The sequence below is a fragment of the Fusarium sambucinum genome, chromosome II (assembly GCF_050947815.1).
Source record: "Fusarium sambucinum isolate potato_lamoka chromosome II, whole genome shotgun sequence".
NCBI classification, from domain to species: domain Eukaryota; kingdom Fungi; phylum Ascomycota; class Sordariomycetes; order Hypocreales; family Nectriaceae; genus Fusarium; species Fusarium sambucinum.
Genome location: NC_139293.1, coordinates 2545439 through 2564464, shown reverse-complemented (window position 1 = coordinate 2564464; position 19026 = coordinate 2545439). Strand labels below are relative to the sequence as shown.

Here is a 19026-nt window from a genome sequence, read left to right as displayed (position 1 = left end):
CTCTTCGACGTCTGACCTCCTACGTATTTTGGCTTCATCAGACATCTTCACCCCAATACTTCTATTGCTATAACTAATCATCCGCATTATCTTTTACTATCACCCTGCCTCTTGGAAAGTTCAGCACTGATCTTTCGCGATGGACTCGGCTCCTCTTCTTCAGAATGCTGACGGCCTTCCAAGCCCCAATGTCATGCAAGACCATGTGAGTCTCATACACAACACTCTGCAACTGATATTTGCATCTAACTTGTGAAAGCCTGCCTTCCTCCGAGCATGTCATTCTCCATGGTCTTGTATACCTCAGAACGTTCTCGTCATCTTGCGAGGCCTGGTGTTGACGTTTCTCATCGCCGTGGGCATTCTCATCCTGAACTTCGAGCTCCATGAGCACAGCGAATACTCCAAGTGGCGCATAATCTTCGACTTCGCCAACATCAGTTTCTTCTTCATCTTTCTATACCAGCTCCAGACCTTTGTGAGTTACAGCAGAGCTCTTCTTCTATTCAACTCGCTGACTAGGTCTCTAGTCCTGGACTTTTACTCACCTGTACTACCCCCACCACCATGATCGACACATGGGCGGAGTGGAGGGATTGCTCATCAGATGCATGTCGCTTCCCAAGCACATGGGGAATCTCCGAAAGCAGTTTCACTTCACCTTGTTCTACACCATCTGCGTCGTTTTCGCATTCGCCAATTCGACGATTTACTTCTTCATCACCCGCCAGCAGAAGGGCGAGGGCTCCAGCGGCGAGCCTCAACCAGAGCTTCGTCTTCCCAATAGTACCGGCATACCTACATGGGCTGGATATGCTGAGGAGCATCCTAAGCCTCCATGTAAGAGAACTCCCCCTATGTCGCAGTCCAATTACTGATCATACAGTCACCGACATCTTTGGCGAAGGATGGTTCCGAGCCTTTATTATCCTGTCTCTGTATGCGTTTGGAACATTGATCATGGTGATTGAGATTCTTTGTCTCAATAGTATCCGACGTCCATATGTAAGTTGTTGTTGTTGAGCAGCGCAAGTCCTTTGCTGATAACCCGATGTAGGCCGTCGGACTGCACCTCATTGGAATCTTCTTCTTTGCTACCGCTTACCTAGGTTGGGCTGCCTTTGGCCGTCTGGTCACAGACTATTGCCCCTTCTTCTGGCTCGACAAGAACCAAGTTGGTTCAGATGAAGCGATCACCCTCTACTCGATTGGCTTCGTGCTGTTGATGCCCATCAGTAAGTCAGCACCACACTCAAAAGAACTTATGAGGCTAACAAGCACAATAGTGTATATCCTCATGCAGGGCTTCATCGCTTCCCGGGAGAGCTTTACACGATCGAAGAACGAGGCTCGAGCCATCGCTGCTGCACAGGCGGCACTCGACTCTTGAAGGGGAAATAATTGGGATTGGTGACTGGTACAGAGTGTGTCCTCTGAGTATGGGTTGTTGAACCTGAGACACAAATTGGAAGCATCTCAATTGATTTCAAGAAGCTTGACGAAAGTAGATTGTTACTGGACTGAGGCAGGGCCTTGGCATATTTTACCTGGCAACAACCTCATCGAACCTGGAATTGACCTAACTTCACGACGATAAACTTAAATGCAAAATGATTGATTCATTCACAACAGTGTGTAATACTATTTGCCAAGTCGCCTACCTGTCGAAACATCTGAGTTCGAGGCCATGAACCTAATTGACAGTTCGAATCATCAAGTATCTCGGTTGCACCCTTATCAACTGAATGTTGCGGCGTCGTGAAGCGGCGTGCGCCAGGGACTTGACAACACCATTTTGATGCAACCCGACCAGCCCCCGTTGTAGAAAGCTCACCAATCACAACCCAGGATCTGCTAGTACAGATGGAACGGCTCGGTAGCGTCTTCACAGAGCCTGACGATTGGGTACCAGACGAATGAGTTGGTGAGGTACAACGACAGGGCATTTTACCGAGTGACATTGCACTCTATGCTTGAGAGGGGTTGGAGTGGCTACAGCAAGGTGGAATTGATTGACGTAGAAGTCAGATGAGGCTTGTTTATTCAAGATCGTGCAAGTGATGACCAAGAAAACAACCAAGAAAGAAGCTAAAGATGACGGTGAGCTGTTGGGCGTTAATATTGAAAAGCACGGTGCAGCTATATCTAAGCTTAAGGTTTGTAAGAGCATTTACAAGAGGTACCTATGATGAAAGATGACCCAAATGCGAGCCTGATATTGCAACGTCCGCATCCGTTCAATGCAACAGAATCAGGCTCAAAAGTGACCAGGGCCTTGAAATAGATCATCAAGCCTATCAAATCGCAAATAACTCAGGTTGCAAAAAGCTGCACGTCGCTGGCTGCCTCACACTTATCCCTGGACCCCGCGGCGTTTAGACCCTATTAGGGCCTTGTATGAATGGCTAGCTGGTGATGACCTCTGCATTGAAATAAATACAGGTCTCTCCCCCCAGACCCCCGATCTTCTTCTCTCTTCCTCCCCCCACACACAACCAAAAAAGGGTCGCAAAGATTCACCTGGAGGATATCGTCTTGTCTTGTCTCCTTTGAAAGAAGGACATATTTCTCTGCCCGGACCCATTTTGTCAATCTTTTCTGTTGTGCGTCACTCTCTTTTTCTTCTTCTCTTTTGCTCTCTATCTCTACGCTCTTTTCGTCACTCTCTAGCCAAGTCCCACGATACATAAGAAAGCCCGGAGTCGTTATTCTCCCCGTATTTCTCTCGTCGAAATCCCCGTTACGAGTCCATTCTTTATCTACCGATTCCCCCCGATAAAAACCGCAGTCATGTTCAAGCGCTCGTTCAGGTCGCAAGACCCCGGCCGCGTTGACAAGTCTGCAAGATTGAAGAGATCGGGCTCCCACAGGGACCACACGAAGATGTCGAAGCTGCAAAGATCACTCAATGAGCAGGACTCGATTCCGCAAAAGTCCGCGCCCGTACCCCCACCCGCGCCCGCGCCTGCACCCTCGCCCATCGTCACTTTGACCGTTGGTCGAGATGGCCGGCTCTTTGCAGCACACGAGGAAGTGCTCCGCCAGTCGCCCTTCTTTGAGGCGGCTTGTCGCGGAAACAACTTCGAGACACAGAGCAAAAGAATCTCCCTTCCCGACGAAGAACCCGAGGTGTTCTCCGCCGTCCTCGAATATCTCTACAAGGGTGACTACTACCCACGTCTGCTTCACAACAAGCAGCGCAACTCTTGGGAACTAGAGGACCAAGGCCGTACACCTCACACATCACCCAACCCCGAAACTGGAGGTGGCCGCGCAGACACCACGTCTGAAGCCACTATCTATCTGTCGAGTCTCGACATGGCCATTCTCCGCGACACGGTTGTCTACTGCGCCGCGGACCGATACGGCCTCGAGGAGCTAAAGCGTCTGGCCTTGCGCAAGCAGGGACTGCAATCCGGCATCGATGTCGGGACCATTATTCGGTCAGCTCAGTACGCCTACGCCCATACCCCCGACTCAGACAGCCGTCTGCGCGCTCACTACCTCGCCCTGATCATCCGCTGCCGCAAAACCTTTAAGCGCAGCGGGACTATGCAGGCCGAGATGGAGGCGGGCGGCAGCAAGCTATTCTTCGACCTGTTTGTGGCTATGTGCAATCACCTCGACGACGTCATTGATGTGAGCAACGCTCGCACGCCCAAGACTGTCTGAAGCGATTCAAGCCAAGCTCAACACACACATATACCCACTGAGCAGGCCTCCAGATGCCTCGTGTGTTTGATCATAGCTGGAGGACATGTACTAAAAGGAATACCGCCAAAGCCGCGAAAAAGAACAAAAACCACAAAAAAAGTGATGCTTACAGGAACAGTTGGAATTCGGCGTTCGGTTGCTTTTCGTGCTCCATCATCAGATTGACGTCCTAAGGAGCTTTGTTTTATTACATGACTCCCCTTCTGCGAGGTTGGCCGACCGAGTTTTGATGATACACGAGCTGAGAGGATATAATCCGACGCCTATGAAGTCCTTCACATCCTCTGCTCATTTTTTGTGCGTTCTACTTGATCGCGAGTTTCCTGTTATTTGTCTTGTCATTTTACAACTCTGCTCTGATACCACACACCCAACAGCACTGGGACATTTTCTTTCCTCTACACTCTACTCTGGCGTTTTGTTATCATCCAAAAAAGACCAGGCTGTCTTTGGTTCAACACCAGAGTTTTGGAAGGAGAGATTTGGGAAGGATTGGAATGCTTGACTGCTTTTCCGCACCCGCGAGCAAATGCCCCCGAAATTGGCAACATGCTTGCATTTGTACCATCTTGGAATTTTTCTTTTCACTGAAAAAAGAAGAAAAAAAGGATCTCGTCTGGTTATGTTGGCTGTTTTTTTGGCTTTCACGTTTTTTTGACAGGCGTTTTCTTAGTTGAACAATGCTTAGAACGCGAAACGGATACAAAAACATCTCCTACTCTGGATTTTGCATTACGAAGGGGGCCTCGAGAACGAAAGGCTTTAATGACTTACTCTACCTTGATCACATACTGTGTGTGTGTCCTCGCCTTTACTAGTACTGAGGGTCCCCCCTGTTTGCTTTTGGTTCGCATCTTGAGACTGATACCTCGAACCTTGTCCTCTTTTTTTGAGCTGCTTTCTATGCTATTTTTTTGTTTGCTGGAGGAGATGGGAATTTTTGGAGATCCTTCCTGCATGGTTTATTTGGAGCGGCGAAACGCCGATGAAAATGAAGTTACGATCTTGATGATTATTAACAATTTGGGATCGTTGAACGGTCCTCCCTGGCGCTTTGCACCGTCAGGGTCGAGGTAATGAGAAATTCGGCCACCTCACTTTGTGTTCATTACATGTGATGTCTTATTGTGTATTGTCAATGCGTGTGAAACTTGTGAGTTTGTCTACCTAAGCTGTAGGCTTCTCCCATTCGACCTCCAACTTGTCGAATGTAGCCTCAAGATGCTCCTCGATGTTCTTGTAAGGGTCTGGTCTAGCCACAGCCGCTGAGACCTCGAGCTCCCATCCCTCACCACCTTCGTCACCGTATACCCAGTTTGTCTGTCTCAACGGTGTCTTTTCGCCATTCTCGTCAACCCTGTAGATCCAGAGACAAACACCCAGCGCATCCTCCACCTTCATCGCCTTGATAGTAACGCTCTTCTCGCCACTCTTAATACCAGCTACATGCTTGGGTCCTACCGCCTCAACGCTCCAGTCGGCCCATGAGTCGCATGTTACCGTTGAATAGCGAGGGTGCTCATTGTACAGCTCGATGCCCGTCTTGATCCACTTCCTGGGGGTACCTGGGGTGGCAGGCTTGGTGAAGGTGAGGAGAAGACAGGCTTGGTCGTATTGGTGAACGTAGGTTGTACGGAAAGTGATTGTTGCTGAGATGAAGTGCTTTAAGGGAGCGATGGAGTGAGGGCGGAAGGGAGCTATATGAGTCAGTATGATGTTTTGCATGAATGAGGGTGGTGATGGTAAGGGATTGAGAAGACGGACCCGTGAAGACGTCTGTAGAAGGAGGCTGCTTCCAGATATCAGTTCCCGGCTGAGCCTTGACAGTAAAAGGAGTCTCCATTTTAATAATCACAGAGAAGGAAGATGAGGATAAGATACTGTTGTATTGTATTGAGAAGGATAAACTGCCATCTTTATAGTCTTGTTGAAACGATGTCTTTCAATACAATCGCGGGGCAGTCGTGACGTAATTGGCCAAACACGACCTTCCTACAGCGGAGATTCCGCCATGCCTGTTAACGCGCAGTTTAGCTACTGGTAAAATAGCAATTATGTAAATCGAATGACTTTTGTTTACGGTTAATTATGGAAGTCCATGGTCTTGACAGGGAGTGGAGTCTGGGACGTGAAGCTGAAGACTGGGGGCGGGTAAAAGCTATGGTGGGGATGAGGATGGTTGAGTTGGGTTTGTTGCTGCTTTTGGAACGGGGTTTGTTGTGTTGCCTGAGTTGGCAGAACAGGCAGCGTGTAGTGGAAGATTAAACGGGAATTGTACGGGTAAAGAACCATAGGGATTTGCTTAAGAGTTACCAAAGCATTTATACAGGTATCTTAAATCTTGTACTCAATTTGGTCATCGCTGAAAGTGTATTTATCACAGCCTGAACATTAGTACCCAGTAAGCATTAACGGGCAACCATCCTGTAGACTTCAAGAAGAATAATGATTGAATGTTCTGGTCTATTATCCATTCAAGCAAAGGTTCACAGCTATCCATACTGGTTGGCGATTGATAGACAGACATATCCTGCTTCTCTTACCCTACGCCTGGGCCTCGGCATGTTCACCAAGCTCTAAGTTTAGGCAGGCCGAAGCTTATCGTGCGCGGTTAAATCACGGCACTCAGTCGTCACCAACCGCTTCAATGAAACCACATATTGTCGTACAAAGAACGATATCAACCTTTCCTTTCTATTTCTAATGGAAAAGCTGACTTTCGCAGTAACAAAGTGTATTGCAAAGCAGGAAATGGAAGGCGCAGAAAAACCTTGAAAAAAGACTAGCCACTGGTTTCGAACCAACACTACCCCGACCTCTGACTCAAGCGAAAGGGACATTATCCACGGAAGTGAAAACTCTTCCCCACTCGACCATCACTCTTCCTCACAAAAAAACCACCCCGCTTCACTCCTCAGTCACGATTTTCTTTGGCAGTATCCTCCCGACCGCGCCTGTTCTCACTGTCTCTTATCGCGATAATCTTTTTTCTTTGCTCGAACTGTCGAAGCTCGCGCTTCGTTCAAAAGCGCTCGATATCGCCATCTTGGCCTGATAGATTGGCCGCCTTGACGGTCTAGGGGGCGTTTGGAAGAAGGTATTTGCCTGATAACTGACTGACTCGAATTCCGAATTTCATCTCACTTACACTGCTACAATAGTGTTTACAATGTCGTCGTTTCTTACACCACCAAAATCGGGCCCTTCTGGGCGGGCGCCCGTCAAACCGCGATTCGCAAAGCCCAACCCTGTTCGAGCTATGCGCGAACGAGAAGAACGACGAGCTGCCGCTGCCCACACACAATCAAATAACCTACGGGTCGCTGCTGTCAATCGAAATGCTGCACTCGCCAGACCGAACCGCCCCCAATGTCCTAATAAGGCTTGCCCGAAACCGAACGTCGTTGATGGCACATGTCAAACTTGTGGTCGTATTTCTGACGATAGTAATATCGTGGCAGAGGTCACCTTTGGAGAGTCGTCTTCAGGTGCTGCTGTTGTACATGGTTCTTTCATCGGCGCCGATCAAGCCGGTGTTCGCAGTATGGGTCCCGCGTTCCGGAGGGTTGGTGGATCAGAGGACCGGGAGAAGAGCATTCGTGAGGCAAAGGGTTTGATGCAAGGTTATGCTCAGCAACTCAATGTCAGCGATAGTCTGGTCACTGCAGGCACACAAGTTTTCAAGCTGGCTTCCAGTGCAAACTTTATCCAGGGTCGCACGCTAGCCAGTGTTGCAGCGGTTTGCCTATACGCTGCATGCCGCGCAGAACCACCTTGCAAGGTCATGCTTATCGACCTGGCGGATTTGGTACAGCTCAACGTCTTCAAGCTGGGCCGAATCTTCAAGAAGCTCAACGAAGTGGTGCCAATTGGCAACGATGGTCTCATTCCAGTATACCCCGAAGATCTCATTTGGCGATTCGCAACAAAGATGGAGTTTCACCAAGACACGGCCAAGGTCGCCGAAGATGCCGTACGTTTAGTCAAGCGAATGAGTCGAGATTGGATGGTCATGGGTCGCCGACCTTCAGGCATTTGCGGAGCCTGTTTGCTCATGGCAGCACGAATGCACAACTTCCGACGAACAGTGCGCGAGGTCGTGTACATCGTCAAAGTCACAAACCACACAATTCAGAACCGTTTACAAGAATTCAAGGTCACCGAATCCAGTCGGATGTCTGTGGAGGATTTCTTGAAGCAGGACTTTTTGGAGAGCTCTCACGATCCACCGTCGTTTTACAAGCAGACCGCCGAGTACAAAAAGCAGCTGGCTGTTAAGAACAAAAAGCGAAAGCGACTCTCGACAGACGAAGACGCTGAGGCGGATGATGAAGATGATAACTTGGCCGACAGGATTGACCCGCGATTAATAGAAGGAGGCGCCGACCTTTCTAAGGCACCAGTTTACGAGTATCGTCGTGATGACGATGGATTCATCATTCCGCCTCTACCATCCAAAATCGCCAAAGACCCGTCGCTTGTCAGTAGACTGAGTGAGAATGCTCAAGATGAGGAGAACGACGGCGGGGAAGAGGAAGAGAACCATGTGGTCGGACTCGACAGTTTAGTCGAGGAATTTGGAGATGCTTTAGAAGAGGAGATGGCGGAGGACGGAACTCAAGACACCCGTACACGAAAAGGCGACAAGCCCCAACTACCCATCAACGAGGAATGGGAGCAAGATGAACAAGAATTAGAGGGTGTTATTGAAGAGATCTTCAACGACCCATTGACTTATGAGCATGCTATGGCCTACACGACTGCCGAGCAGCGAGCGCGGATACACACAGTCTGGGCTCTCCAGCAACGCCCTCAAAAAGAAGTTTCCATGTCAGCCGATGTCACAGAAGACGAATTCGCCGACGACCCTGAAGTTAATAATTGTCTATTATCACCCGAAGAGGCTCAAATCAAGGAAATGATCTGGGTGAATCAGAACAAGGAGTGGTTACGGAAGCACCAAGAAAAGGTGTTCCGGAAGAAGGTCGAAGCTGAGCGGCCGAAGCAAACACGAAAGCGACGAAAGCGCGCCCGAATGGGAGAAGGACAGACCAGTCCGGCTAGCTCAGCCGCCGAAGCAGCCGTCAACGTTGCCAAGGATCGCGCTTGGTCGAAGAGAATCAATTACGATGCTATTCGTAACATATTTGACTTGCCCAACATAGATGGGCCTGGATCAGAAGCCACAAGCCGAAAGACGAGCGCAGCGGGGAGCACACGAGGCGGCGAAGATATCACGGAGGCGCCCGAGGAAAGCGTCGCAGGAGATGAAGCCGAGGCACCCCAAGAGGATGAAGAGGAAATTTACGAGGAGGAGGAGGAGGAGGAGTATGACGAGACGCAGAATTATAACGATGGAGAAGAATTTGGTGGTGGAAATGAGGAGTTTGGCGGTGGCGGATATGATGAAGATGATCCAGAGATGGATGCAGAGTACGGGCTAGAGGAGTATGCCTAAAGGCAAGGCAATTGATACCCACATTAGACAGCAGGATTATTTTGTAAAGGGTTTTTTCATTAGCATAAGAGATGAAATAAATTTAGTCAAAGTTCAATCTGAGCCTTGGGGTTTCTCCCTCTGTCTTTCATGTCGCATGTAGTGAGACATTGAGGCGGTTACTCTCGGGTTAGGAGACAAATCAACAACAAAGATGCAACACAAACCGGCTTTGTTCACAATAATGAAAGCATTGCGTGTGGTTTCTCTACTTGTTTTAAACCCCGAGTATCGATTCTTCTCGTGTCAAGTTTCCTACCACTCCGATCCGAGATAGTGTTTTTGAGATTGCCAGGACCTTGTACGTTATTGTAGAAGTGAAATCGGAAAGAATAAACGCTCGGGCCACAAATCTAGTCAACTGTACTTGTGGTGTATGACACTTAGCTGGGCAGCTGGGAAATGGACGGACTTATTCTACAAATAGTTGCACTAGATATAAAGATAGGTCATTATTCGTAAGAGGTATATGAAACGTTCTAAGCCCGCGGGCTATCATGCCTGTTACTCCAAGCATCGGGAGAATGCAGCTCTGCCTCACTTTCACTCCTAAAGTGAGTTGACAGATTGACCTCCCATTTTATCTCCCTTCTGATGCCAGCTTCGCTATCGTGTAAGAACCTCGAGTTGAAGCCCAGATTTCTTTTATCTGCAGCTTCTGGGCGACTAAGAGACGGAAGCGAGAAAGCTTCACGACCCGAAAAGCGTCCAACAAGGTCTCCATGGTTTCCAGATCCGATACTGCGCTTGTGGCCAGATGTACTGAATGTTGTGGGTTGACTGGCAAGACCCAGATGATATCCTGCGAGTTTGAATAAAGGTCGTAGCGTTGCCAAGCTGGTAGCAGTTATTGCTAATCCTTGTTCAATTATTGACCATATTGCAACATCTATGGTATGCCCTGACAAGAGTTAGTAAATTGACTACCAGGAAGAAAATTATTGGGCACGGCTTTAGCTTAAACTTACAGAGCCAGTCAGGTTCCTTAAACCCAGCAAGATATGGGAACCGAGCTACCACAGCGGCGCTTGCACTACAAGTGGCATTAGTATGATAACGAGAGCAGGTGATTAGGTATAGAAAACACCTGTGGTGTTTGACTTACACACAGCCCATGGCCAGAAGAGGTATCAGGGAGTACTTTGTCCTCTTCTTCAACTGCAGCTTCCAGATGATAAGTCCTGGTAGAAGTGCAAAGATGAAATCGGAAACAACAGCAGTGATACTGTACATGATCGTTAGGGAAAGAGTGACGTGGAGGCCGATACATTTGCCTGTCTGATCTTTGTTCCAAGCAAAAGATATAGGCTGACATTGGAATATAGAGATAAAGAAGAAGAGAACCCCAGAGACTGTAGAGCAGAACATGGTTATGTAGATGATCCATCGGTGTAGTTTGCGAGTTGCTACATTGAGCAAGAAGAAGCCAATGGATAGTTTACAAGCCATCATAGTGAGCCTGTACCAGATATAACCAAGCCACCAGCACTATAGAGGCGTAGTGTCAGCATAGAGACAAATAGTTCGAGATCAAAGTGTCTTACCATCATGGTTTGGTGGATCTGCTCCAGACTTAGATCCTCCATATGTCGACCACTCCCTTGGGTAAGGCCGTAAATAAAGAAAGAGGCATACATAGTGTAAAACACCTGAGAAGATCTTAGCAAAATTCGGTATTAGCAATCCCTGCTAGGATCCTCCAGGCAGGGCAGGGCACAAATGAACATACCATAGCGACAAGCATTAACCAGTCATCCCCTTTGAACGCCTTGATCATGAAAAGTCGAACGTAAAACCGCAATGCACAAGAGATGAATGATATGGAAAAGAAGGTTACTATGATGGCCATGAGCTCTGGTACTCTAGTCTCAGCTTCTTGAGCCATGGTGGGAGATGCTGGTTTCTGCCAAGTAGGATGCTATGCTACTAGAAACACAAAAAGCAAACAAAGGCCCTCCCCTGTTGGCAAGATCTGGGGCGAGGTGCTTTATATCATAGTTAAAACGTTATTGCCTGGGACTGATATTGGCCCAATGTAGACATATGAGTGATAGTGGTTGCATTATGCAGGCACTATCTGCATGGAATCCATTTGCAACTGTATCAACCCCGCCGATGCTACCCAGATAATAGGGCTATATCCGATGCAGATTTCCTATGAGAGTGTTGGGGATGTTGATAAAGGCTTTTTGTAAAACCAAGGTAGTTGAATTAAGCTGGTGCATGTAAGTACTCTAGGACTTTCCATATTGGGGTTGCGTCCGATGTATTCGGTGAGATCTATGTTTCATCCAATGTACCTATCTGAGGACTGGAAAAGGCAGGTGGGCGTAATATGACCGCTACACTCTGCATTCAAAATGGGATCTGGACAATAAAATTACTGGGTTACTCTTGCTTGTGTATTTCTGCATATGGCTTGTTTGATACCCACCTACCAAAATGGGTTGAGTAAGGTAGTGGCCAAGACGCTTTTTGGTCAAATTGAGACTTTAGTCCGATTAGATGACACCTGCCCTGAATAAATTTAGACCAAGTCAATTACTAATCTGCAATGGGAATAATATCAGACAAAGGCTGGGTATTCCCTTAAGGCTGGGTATTCCCTTTCCAAGGTCATAAAGTCAAGACTACAAAGCTGTATACGAATTATCCAATCTTGATATCTTGGATAAAGATCTTGTATCCTTTGCGTGTTATATTCTTCCACTTAGATGCAATAACATACTGGAACACAATGCAATATATAAGCTACCCAACTTAATAAAATATAACTCCGACATGTCTTAGAATGATCATATACCGCATACCGCAAAGCCTTGGCCAGGAGACAATTGGTCACCTGCGTACCAGGGTCTACATATTTCTCGGCCTTTCTCTTTCTCCCCCACTCACTTGTAACTCGAAAAAAGTAACATTGAAGTTTCAGACTCTGGCACGGAGCTTTTGCCCAGTAATTAGCGTCGAGTCATAGCCCACGTTCTGATTAGAAGCTCAGGCGCTGCCAGCTCTATTGCACCCTGATCCTACGAGGGAAAAATCCACAAGGTTCCCCTCATCTTTGGGATTATCCTTGTACAACCAGTTACCTCTCTTGAAACAGGTAGCATCTTTATACTTGCATGCTTTTAGTGATCATGTCGGCCTAGATCTGCTGAGGGCGATTATATAATGCTGGCCAACAGATGATCGCAGGACAGCAATAGGGAACAAGTCTGGTCGGTGTGATGAGATGGTTTACTTGAAGAGAATTCATTCAACAATACTGACTGAGCTTATAAACCATCTATATTCCTATAATTCGTTTTCAGAACGAAGAAGGCGAGATCTCATAATCCGTTTTCCTTCCTTACCAAACCGACCTCAGAAACTGTCGCCCAAGTGGAGCATAGTTCATATCCTTTCAAATCATTAGGAGTTCCCGAGATAGCGTCTTGTTTCTTAGCAAATTTCAGTCACCGTTCACGCAGCCCCTGGCGGTAGAGCTGATGCAATGTTCACGCCTAGCTCGCCGAGGATCTCATCGCCACGCCTCTGGATACCTGGTGTTGATGGTTAGCAAATGTTGCACAGCTGGAGACATCGTATTCCTCATCACACTTACACTTCATGTTGAGGCCGTCAATCTGGTACACTAGGTCATAGTGAAATTCCCAGTACTTTCGACTGCCTCTTTGATGTCGCCCTTTTCCCTTTACGCGCTTGCACAGGAAAGTGTTAGCAAGATGAGTAACGTCTGCGTAAATGTAACCAATGAACTCAGCGTCTATTGTCAAGTATTAGATGGGCCGGTGATACACCATGATGAACACACACACACCTTGGTTGCGCTCGTGATCAATACTGTAGTCGTCTTCACTGGCAAAATCAGATAGATAAATCTCATCTCTGATTATGAATTCCTTTTTCCGTTTCCCATCAGAGTCGTGATAGGGAAATTGGCAGCAGCGGATGTAGGGATTCTTCTCATGCATGGGTGGAAGCACTTCACCCTGCTCCAGTTAGCCTTGTATGTTCCTTTTGACAATAGTAGTATTCACTGACCAGCTTTGAGACCCATTGAATAGTTTTGATCCATTTCTCACGAGGGTTCTGTATGCCATCTATGGGTTTTTGAATCCCATGGAGTTTCTTATCGTAACGTACGAAAACACCCAACCCGTAGGCGGTCTTGGCCACTCTGCTCGGGCCATCTTCTTTGTTAAGGGCTCGTAGGACGGCCCCTGAACCAACGGCATCAATAGTTGCCATCCTAGGGTTCATGTTAGACTTTGAAGTTTAGTCATATATTGGGTAAAGCACACCTGTCTTCATCAGCGTGGTTAACGATCCGATATGTGCGACGATGATCTTGGCCGAGGTGGTCCAACTTCACTTCGAGATGTTGGCATAGAGACATTGACAATGCGAAACCACCCATGAGAACGACTGTCTATACATTTGAATTAACAATAGACTCATTTGGTCACGTAGGTATCGACTGACATTGATGTTGATGCCATTGTTAAGTGCCGCTTCTAGTTGCGTGGCTATGATTTTGTAAACCTTTTTAAACACGCCTTGAAATATTGTTTGCATTTCATTACTGGAGAGATGTTAGAATGGTTTGTAGGGATGCGTCAGAATACTTACGCTGTGACGGTGAGTCTGTTAGGATGCCCCTTGTCGTGTGGAAAGCTCGGGTCGTATTTTATACCGTGAACCTCGAAAATGCAGTCGGGTTGTTCCATATCGAAAGTGTCCCAACTTTTTTTGATTCCGTTCTCAAAAGTATCAAAGGCCATCTTCTTTGCGATGCCTTCTATGGTGACACCGGGTTGATCCTCCAAATACTCGTGCCCATCTAGTTTTTTGAGTATAAGTTTGAAAAAGGCTTCGTTAAGGGCGTTGGAGCCACAAGAGTCTCCTTGATAAATGGTTAAGAATATGTAAAACATTGGACAGAAATAAAACATACCGCTATGACGGATGGGTTGTCTTTTGAGCCTTAGGGGATAGGTCTTTGTCAATTCGTACGTCTGTGCGTCCACAGTACCGCCTCCCTTGTCTACGATGAGAATTGTCTCTCCAGGCTATTTAATCAATGTCGATTAGTAAAGCCCCCTGGATATTAGAAAGAAGGGCGCTAGAATACTTGAAGATGATGTAAATATCTGGGCAGAATCCATGTAGCCCCAGCCTCTGGCTCTGCCATGATGAACACATTATCCATGGACTTGTTGTGTACTCTCAAGCCTGGGAAGCCAGATAGCTTTGCGGCAAGCACCATACACAATTGCATGTCACGGGTCGCCTTCTGACCCCAATTAACAGGGACACAGATGATTATCTCTGTGGAGACAATCGTGGAGGTGTTGCGGCTGTCGTATATGCGGCGTTTTAAAAACTCCAGAAGTTTGGTTAAGAAGTCAATCGTGACCAGCAGAACCATTTCGTTGACTGGAATTTCTTTCCGACAAGATCGATTCATGGAGAGTAATCGTAGATCCGACGAGAGAGATTGCTTGTGTTGCTTGTGGTTCTCAGATTGATCCATGAGAGTTTTGAAACGATGCACTAGGGTTCCGTCATGCTTGGAATGGGATGCCACATGGGACATGTGTTGGCTAACTTGATAACCCCAAAGTAGCCTGGAATCGCGCGACTGGCTCTTTATATTCAAAGTGTTGACAGGGCCTGGTGGCGCATCCCAGAGCTCATCCAGAGGCCGAAAAATCCAGCCCTTGGGATAAAAGAGCTGCGTGGGTACCTCTAGGCACATCGGGTCCCCTTTACCCAAATCGATTCCTGATGGATATCCGCGAATCGTTCTTATCCAGCTCGTCGGGATATGTTTGGAATCGACTGACATGGGGACCTGAACATGCGAAACTGCTGTGTTTGTTTCACCGAAATCTATGCCAATGAGCAGGTTATTGTCACCTGAATAGGTATCCATGTTTGAAGACTGGTAATGAGGTCAGGTCGAGTGAAGTGAGTACAGATAGTAGAGGGGGGACAAGGATATATGTAACGATGTGACGAATGCATTTCGACAGAACTGGCAAACACTCCAGGTCGCCCAACAGGATTTCTCATCAAAACAAGGGAAAAGAAAAGCAAACAGCCCTGGTTGGTTCAATGAGAGAAGTGACCAATTACGCAAGCCTAAAAAAGAAAAAAAAGTAAACAATACAAGCTCGCTTATGAGTTGGTCACTCCTCCCATCAAACCAACAAGTAGGCTAGGCTATTGGCTACATGTCTCGCCATTCGTGGACGGCAGACCCCAGCCTCGTTTCCTCGACATGCACACCCTCTTTTTATTAGCTTGATACCCATTCTGCTCCTTCTTTCACAAAAGAGAATTGTATGAATAGAAGGGGCTTGTCAATAGTTTCAGTTTCTTTCAACTATCAAAAGGTGGCAAGTCTCCTGCGTTCAATAGTTAACCGATTTGGATATATCAAGAAGAGGGTGTCGATATCTGGAGGCGTCATGTAGCCTTGGGAAATGTTGCAGGTGAGCCAACAAAGAGGAAAGAGGAAAGAGAGAAGTACTTTTGTAATGAAACAGCCAAGACATTAGTCTGGTAGTCAATCTACCTATAACACGGGCAGATTCCCGAGTACCCAGTCGGTGGCAGCCATCTCCCCTCTTCTCTCCTTTCACCTTCACATCCACTTGCAGCCTCCAGTTCAGCCTACTTCGGGACTTGGCTGCCTCAGGATGTACCTGTCTCATACAAACTCGCCCGCGGTAAAATCACACATCCGGACCCTGTACCGTCCCAAAATACTAGTCTACAATCTTCTTCCATCAACAACCTCTATCGTCACAATGCCACCCATCACTCGCAGCAAAAGTGTCAAAGTGGACGAATATAAGCCCAAGCACAAATTGGCAAATGATGAGTACTACAGGCTTCTTGCCTTTGTGAAATGGAGCTCCGAGATCTACATCAACGGTAACAACGGCATGGACATTGATATCAATAATGAGATCCACGACAAAGACTGCGAGCTGCTACCGTTCGAGCTAAACTTTGAACAAAAGGGTTTCCCAAACATCAATAGCGCCGTGTATCCGACCTACAAACAGGTTAGATCTAAACTTGAAACGGAGTGGAGAAATAGATATGCCCAAACCTATGGCCGCAAATTCGGCTATCTCTGCAAGTATGGGCTTAAAGCTCTGCAACTGAGTGAAAATGAGTTGGAAAAAATTCAGAGCTTTTACAAAGACATTCTAAGCCAATTCACACAAGATGCTGCAACAGCACCCTTGACGCAGGAGACTATAGAAGCAGCTGGTATCCCCCAGCCCGCTGCAATCACAGCATCAACCGACCTGGCTATCCCACAAAGGCCATCAACCACCCCGACTCCAATCAAGGACGAGAATACCCATCCAAAGATCGCAACGCTCAGATTGAAAAAAGAGTTAGCCCGCTTCAAGACTAGAAACTTCGATTTGGAAAACGAGAACGCCCGTCTCAAGAGCGAAATGGACAGACTTAGGCGAACCTGCTCGAACCCCTTTGACCCTGAAGAGATAAGAGGATTAAGGTACCAGGTGGAACTAGCTCACTGCATCTCACGGCTAGAGGTGGGATTTAATCCTGAAGGTCCTGGTATGAAAGCGGACCATATTTCTCGAGAGTTTCACACACTGTTTCAACGTGTTCAGGATACATGTACGGGTGTCGTCAGAGAAAGCAACGCTGATTTTCAGTCTGACTTTGAGGCGAGCGACGTGATCAATTCCTGGTCACTCAAGACATTCAAGAGTGGACTGAACGCATGGCTTCAAACACAGACTGGGGGGTCCATGACAACGGAAAACCTGCTTGTGGGAGTTGTGGGTGCAGCGGTGATCGACCTTGCTTTTCAGCCTACTTTCCCTAGGATTCTAAGCGGGGGGTCAACTATCGCGAGTATATACCGAGAGATATTTCTGCAATGGGGTAAGTCTTGTTCGTGTCTGCCATATTACCCCACGCTCATAAGCCACTCTAGGGGGACCAACATCTCTGCGCAAGGCAGATTTTCTCATGTTCTTTAAGCTTATCGGACCTCGAAAAAAAGACATCATGAATGACTGTGCGAAAGACATTGCATATCGCATCGCAGAAGAAGGACTACTACAATACTTTCGGCCCCATCAGCACCAAGAGTCAGAAGATTTGGCCCAAAATGATGACGAAGCAATAGAAAAGTCTGTCAAAGACTCAAAGATTATGTCTATGCTCACAATGGCCCTTAAGCTCAAGTTTGCTTTGACTGAAAGTATGTCACGACTTAGGTTTATATATTTCAACCCAAATGAGCATTACCACGACATGTACATGACGAGATGCATAGGCTCTGACCACGATACCTCAACAATCAAGGCCTGCATGTTCCCTGCTTTGTTCTTGGAACCACGCAGAGATGAAGCGGATGAGCCAGGGGGGGATTACTTTCTTCAGTACAACGCTGACTACAACACGTACTTTACCGAGCTTGTGGGCGAGATTTCTCCATCTGCATTGGTGGCTAAAGCGATGGTACTCACCTGAGTACACCGCTGGAGGAATAGTTAAATGGGCGATGATTTTATATGTATAGCAAACAAGTGATCAATGAATGGTGTTTATGCTTTGACAGTGTTCGGCATAAGAGTAAGAAAATACAAGATAGCTTGTGAGAGCATACAGTCCCTTACCAGCAGCCACTCTCGCCAACAGCCTCTTGCCGACAGCCTTTCTTACAAACAAGTGTCTTATTTACCGTGCGGCACCTCCTTGGTGCTTGCGTACTACTCAGTCATCGGACCCAGTGACGTGACATCACAGCCCTTCTGAATTAAGGTTGCATATGACTCCAGACTAACATCAAAAGGTTCAAATAGGTAAAAGTATCTTCTGCAATCATGTCCCTAATTTGAATGCCTGATATTGATATTTGCCTGATTAGCCATACGATGTTCCATAGTTATCCTATTACTAACAAAGTTATATCGTGAGGTAATAGACAAATTGTCGGAAGACAAAGATAAATAATGGTACGAAAAGGTTGTTGAGATAAAGGTTCAAGGGTTTAAAGGTTCAAAGCACAATGGCCACCACGTGTATCAGTCTGGCCCAGGTTTCAAAGGGAACATAGTTAGTAATAACTTTGGCAGAGTTCTCCTGATTAAAAAGTTCCCTTTCACCCAATTTAAATGCGAATTCACTCGTCTCTTTTCTTACTACTTGCTATCATCGCACTAAACAAGCTAGACTTGCCAAGGTCAGATAGATATACCATACCACTCCGTAATATCTTAACAAAATGGGAGGCACATAAACAGGGAAAAAGAAGCATAGGTCAACGCTTAAGAGAGAAAAAAAAGACCGAGAAAGCTTCCAACAGTGTAATAATGCCGCCAACGGAATCTTCAAGGCCTGACGCCGAAGAAGTCAGGACAGCCAACGAAGCCCAGGCGACTAGTGCTGCCACCAACACCAGAAATCATGCGGCAACTGTCAGAGACGTTCAGTGAAAGGATTTCAACAGAGCACAATACTGGGATCCTAATACTGTGTTTGCTCCATGCGCCATGAGGCAATACTCATGGCTGAAGCAACAGCATTCTGCTGCGGGCCAGATGAATGTTACTGGAACAAATAGTGTGAGTGGCTCTGGCGGCATTAATCGATAGAATAGTATTCCTTTACCTCATGGTACCCCCCGATATGAATCCTCAATCGATGACTGGTCAAGTATTACTAACATGTTAAAGCCGGCGTTTGACCACGGAACGAATATCCATATCTAGATTCCTTTCGGATGCAAGACTTGATGCTGGTGGTTC

At 47.0% G+C, this 19026-nt stretch overlaps 7 protein-coding genes across 7 annotated transcripts; 4 read left to right on the top strand and 3 right to left on the bottom strand.

Annotated features, from left to right (window-relative positions):
• Positions 1-139: 139 nt before the first annotated feature.
• On the top strand, positions 140-1390 carry FSST1_007645 (uncharacterized protein; the record flags this gene model as incomplete). Its single annotated transcript, XM_083224449.1, has 6 exons — positions 140-205; positions 260-478; positions 531-840; positions 887-1005; positions 1058-1235; positions 1287-1390. 6 exons carry the CDS (start codon positions 140-142, stop codon positions 1388-1390), a joined length of 996 nt encoding a protein of 331 aa, XP_083083606.1.
• Positions 1391-2790: 1400 nt separating this feature from the next.
• On the top strand, positions 2791-3672 carry FSST1_007644 (BTB/POZ domain-containing protein; the record flags this gene model as incomplete). The annotated part of the gene is made up of 1 exon (XM_083224448.1): positions 2791-3672. One exon carries the CDS (start codon positions 2791-2793, stop codon positions 3670-3672), a length of 882 nt encoding a protein of 293 aa, XP_083083605.1.
• Positions 3673-4881: 1209 nt separating this feature from the next.
• On the bottom strand, positions 4882-5557 carry FSST1_007643 (uncharacterized protein; the record flags this gene model as incomplete). The annotated part of the gene is made up of 2 exons (XM_083224447.1): positions 4882-5411; positions 5479-5557. The coding sequence occupies 2 exons, from the start codon at positions 5555-5557 to the stop codon at positions 4882-4884; spliced, it is 609 nt and encodes a 202-aa protein (XP_083083604.1).
• Positions 5558-6883: 1326 nt separating this feature from the next.
• FSST1_007642 (transcription factor TFIIIB subunit BRF1) lies at positions 6884-9172 on the top strand (the record flags this gene model as incomplete). The annotated part of the gene is made up of 1 exon (XM_083224445.1): positions 6884-9172. The coding sequence occupies one exon, from the start codon at positions 6884-6886 to the stop codon at positions 9170-9172; it is 2289 nt and encodes a 762-aa protein (XP_083083603.1).
• Positions 9173-9690: 518 nt separating this feature from the next.
• FSST1_007641 (uncharacterized protein) lies at positions 9691-11096 on the bottom strand (the record flags this gene model as incomplete). The annotated part of the gene is made up of 5 exons (XM_083224444.1): positions 9691-10112; positions 10180-10244; positions 10317-10699; positions 10756-10860; positions 10941-11096. The coding sequence occupies 5 exons, from the start codon at positions 11094-11096 to the stop codon at positions 9691-9693; spliced, it is 1131 nt and encodes a 376-aa protein (XP_083083602.1).
• Positions 11097-12673: 1577 nt separating this feature from the next.
• FSST1_007640 (Hsp70 family protein) lies at positions 12674-15149 on the bottom strand (the record flags this gene model as incomplete). Its single annotated transcript, XM_083224443.1, has 9 exons — positions 12674-12753; positions 12816-12977; positions 13032-13203; positions 13256-13463; positions 13516-13643; positions 13697-13796; positions 13844-14117; positions 14169-14283; positions 14346-15149. 9 exons carry the CDS (start codon positions 15147-15149, stop codon positions 12674-12676), a joined length of 2043 nt encoding a protein of 680 aa, XP_083083601.1.
• Positions 15150-16029: 880 nt separating this feature from the next.
• On the top strand, positions 16030-17749 carry FSST1_007639 (uncharacterized protein; the record flags this gene model as incomplete). Its single annotated transcript, XM_083224442.1, has 2 exons — positions 16030-17155; positions 17208-17749. The coding sequence occupies 2 exons, from the start codon at positions 16030-16032 to the stop codon at positions 17747-17749; spliced, it is 1668 nt and encodes a 555-aa protein (XP_083083600.1).
• Positions 17750-19026: the final 1277 nt, after the last annotated feature.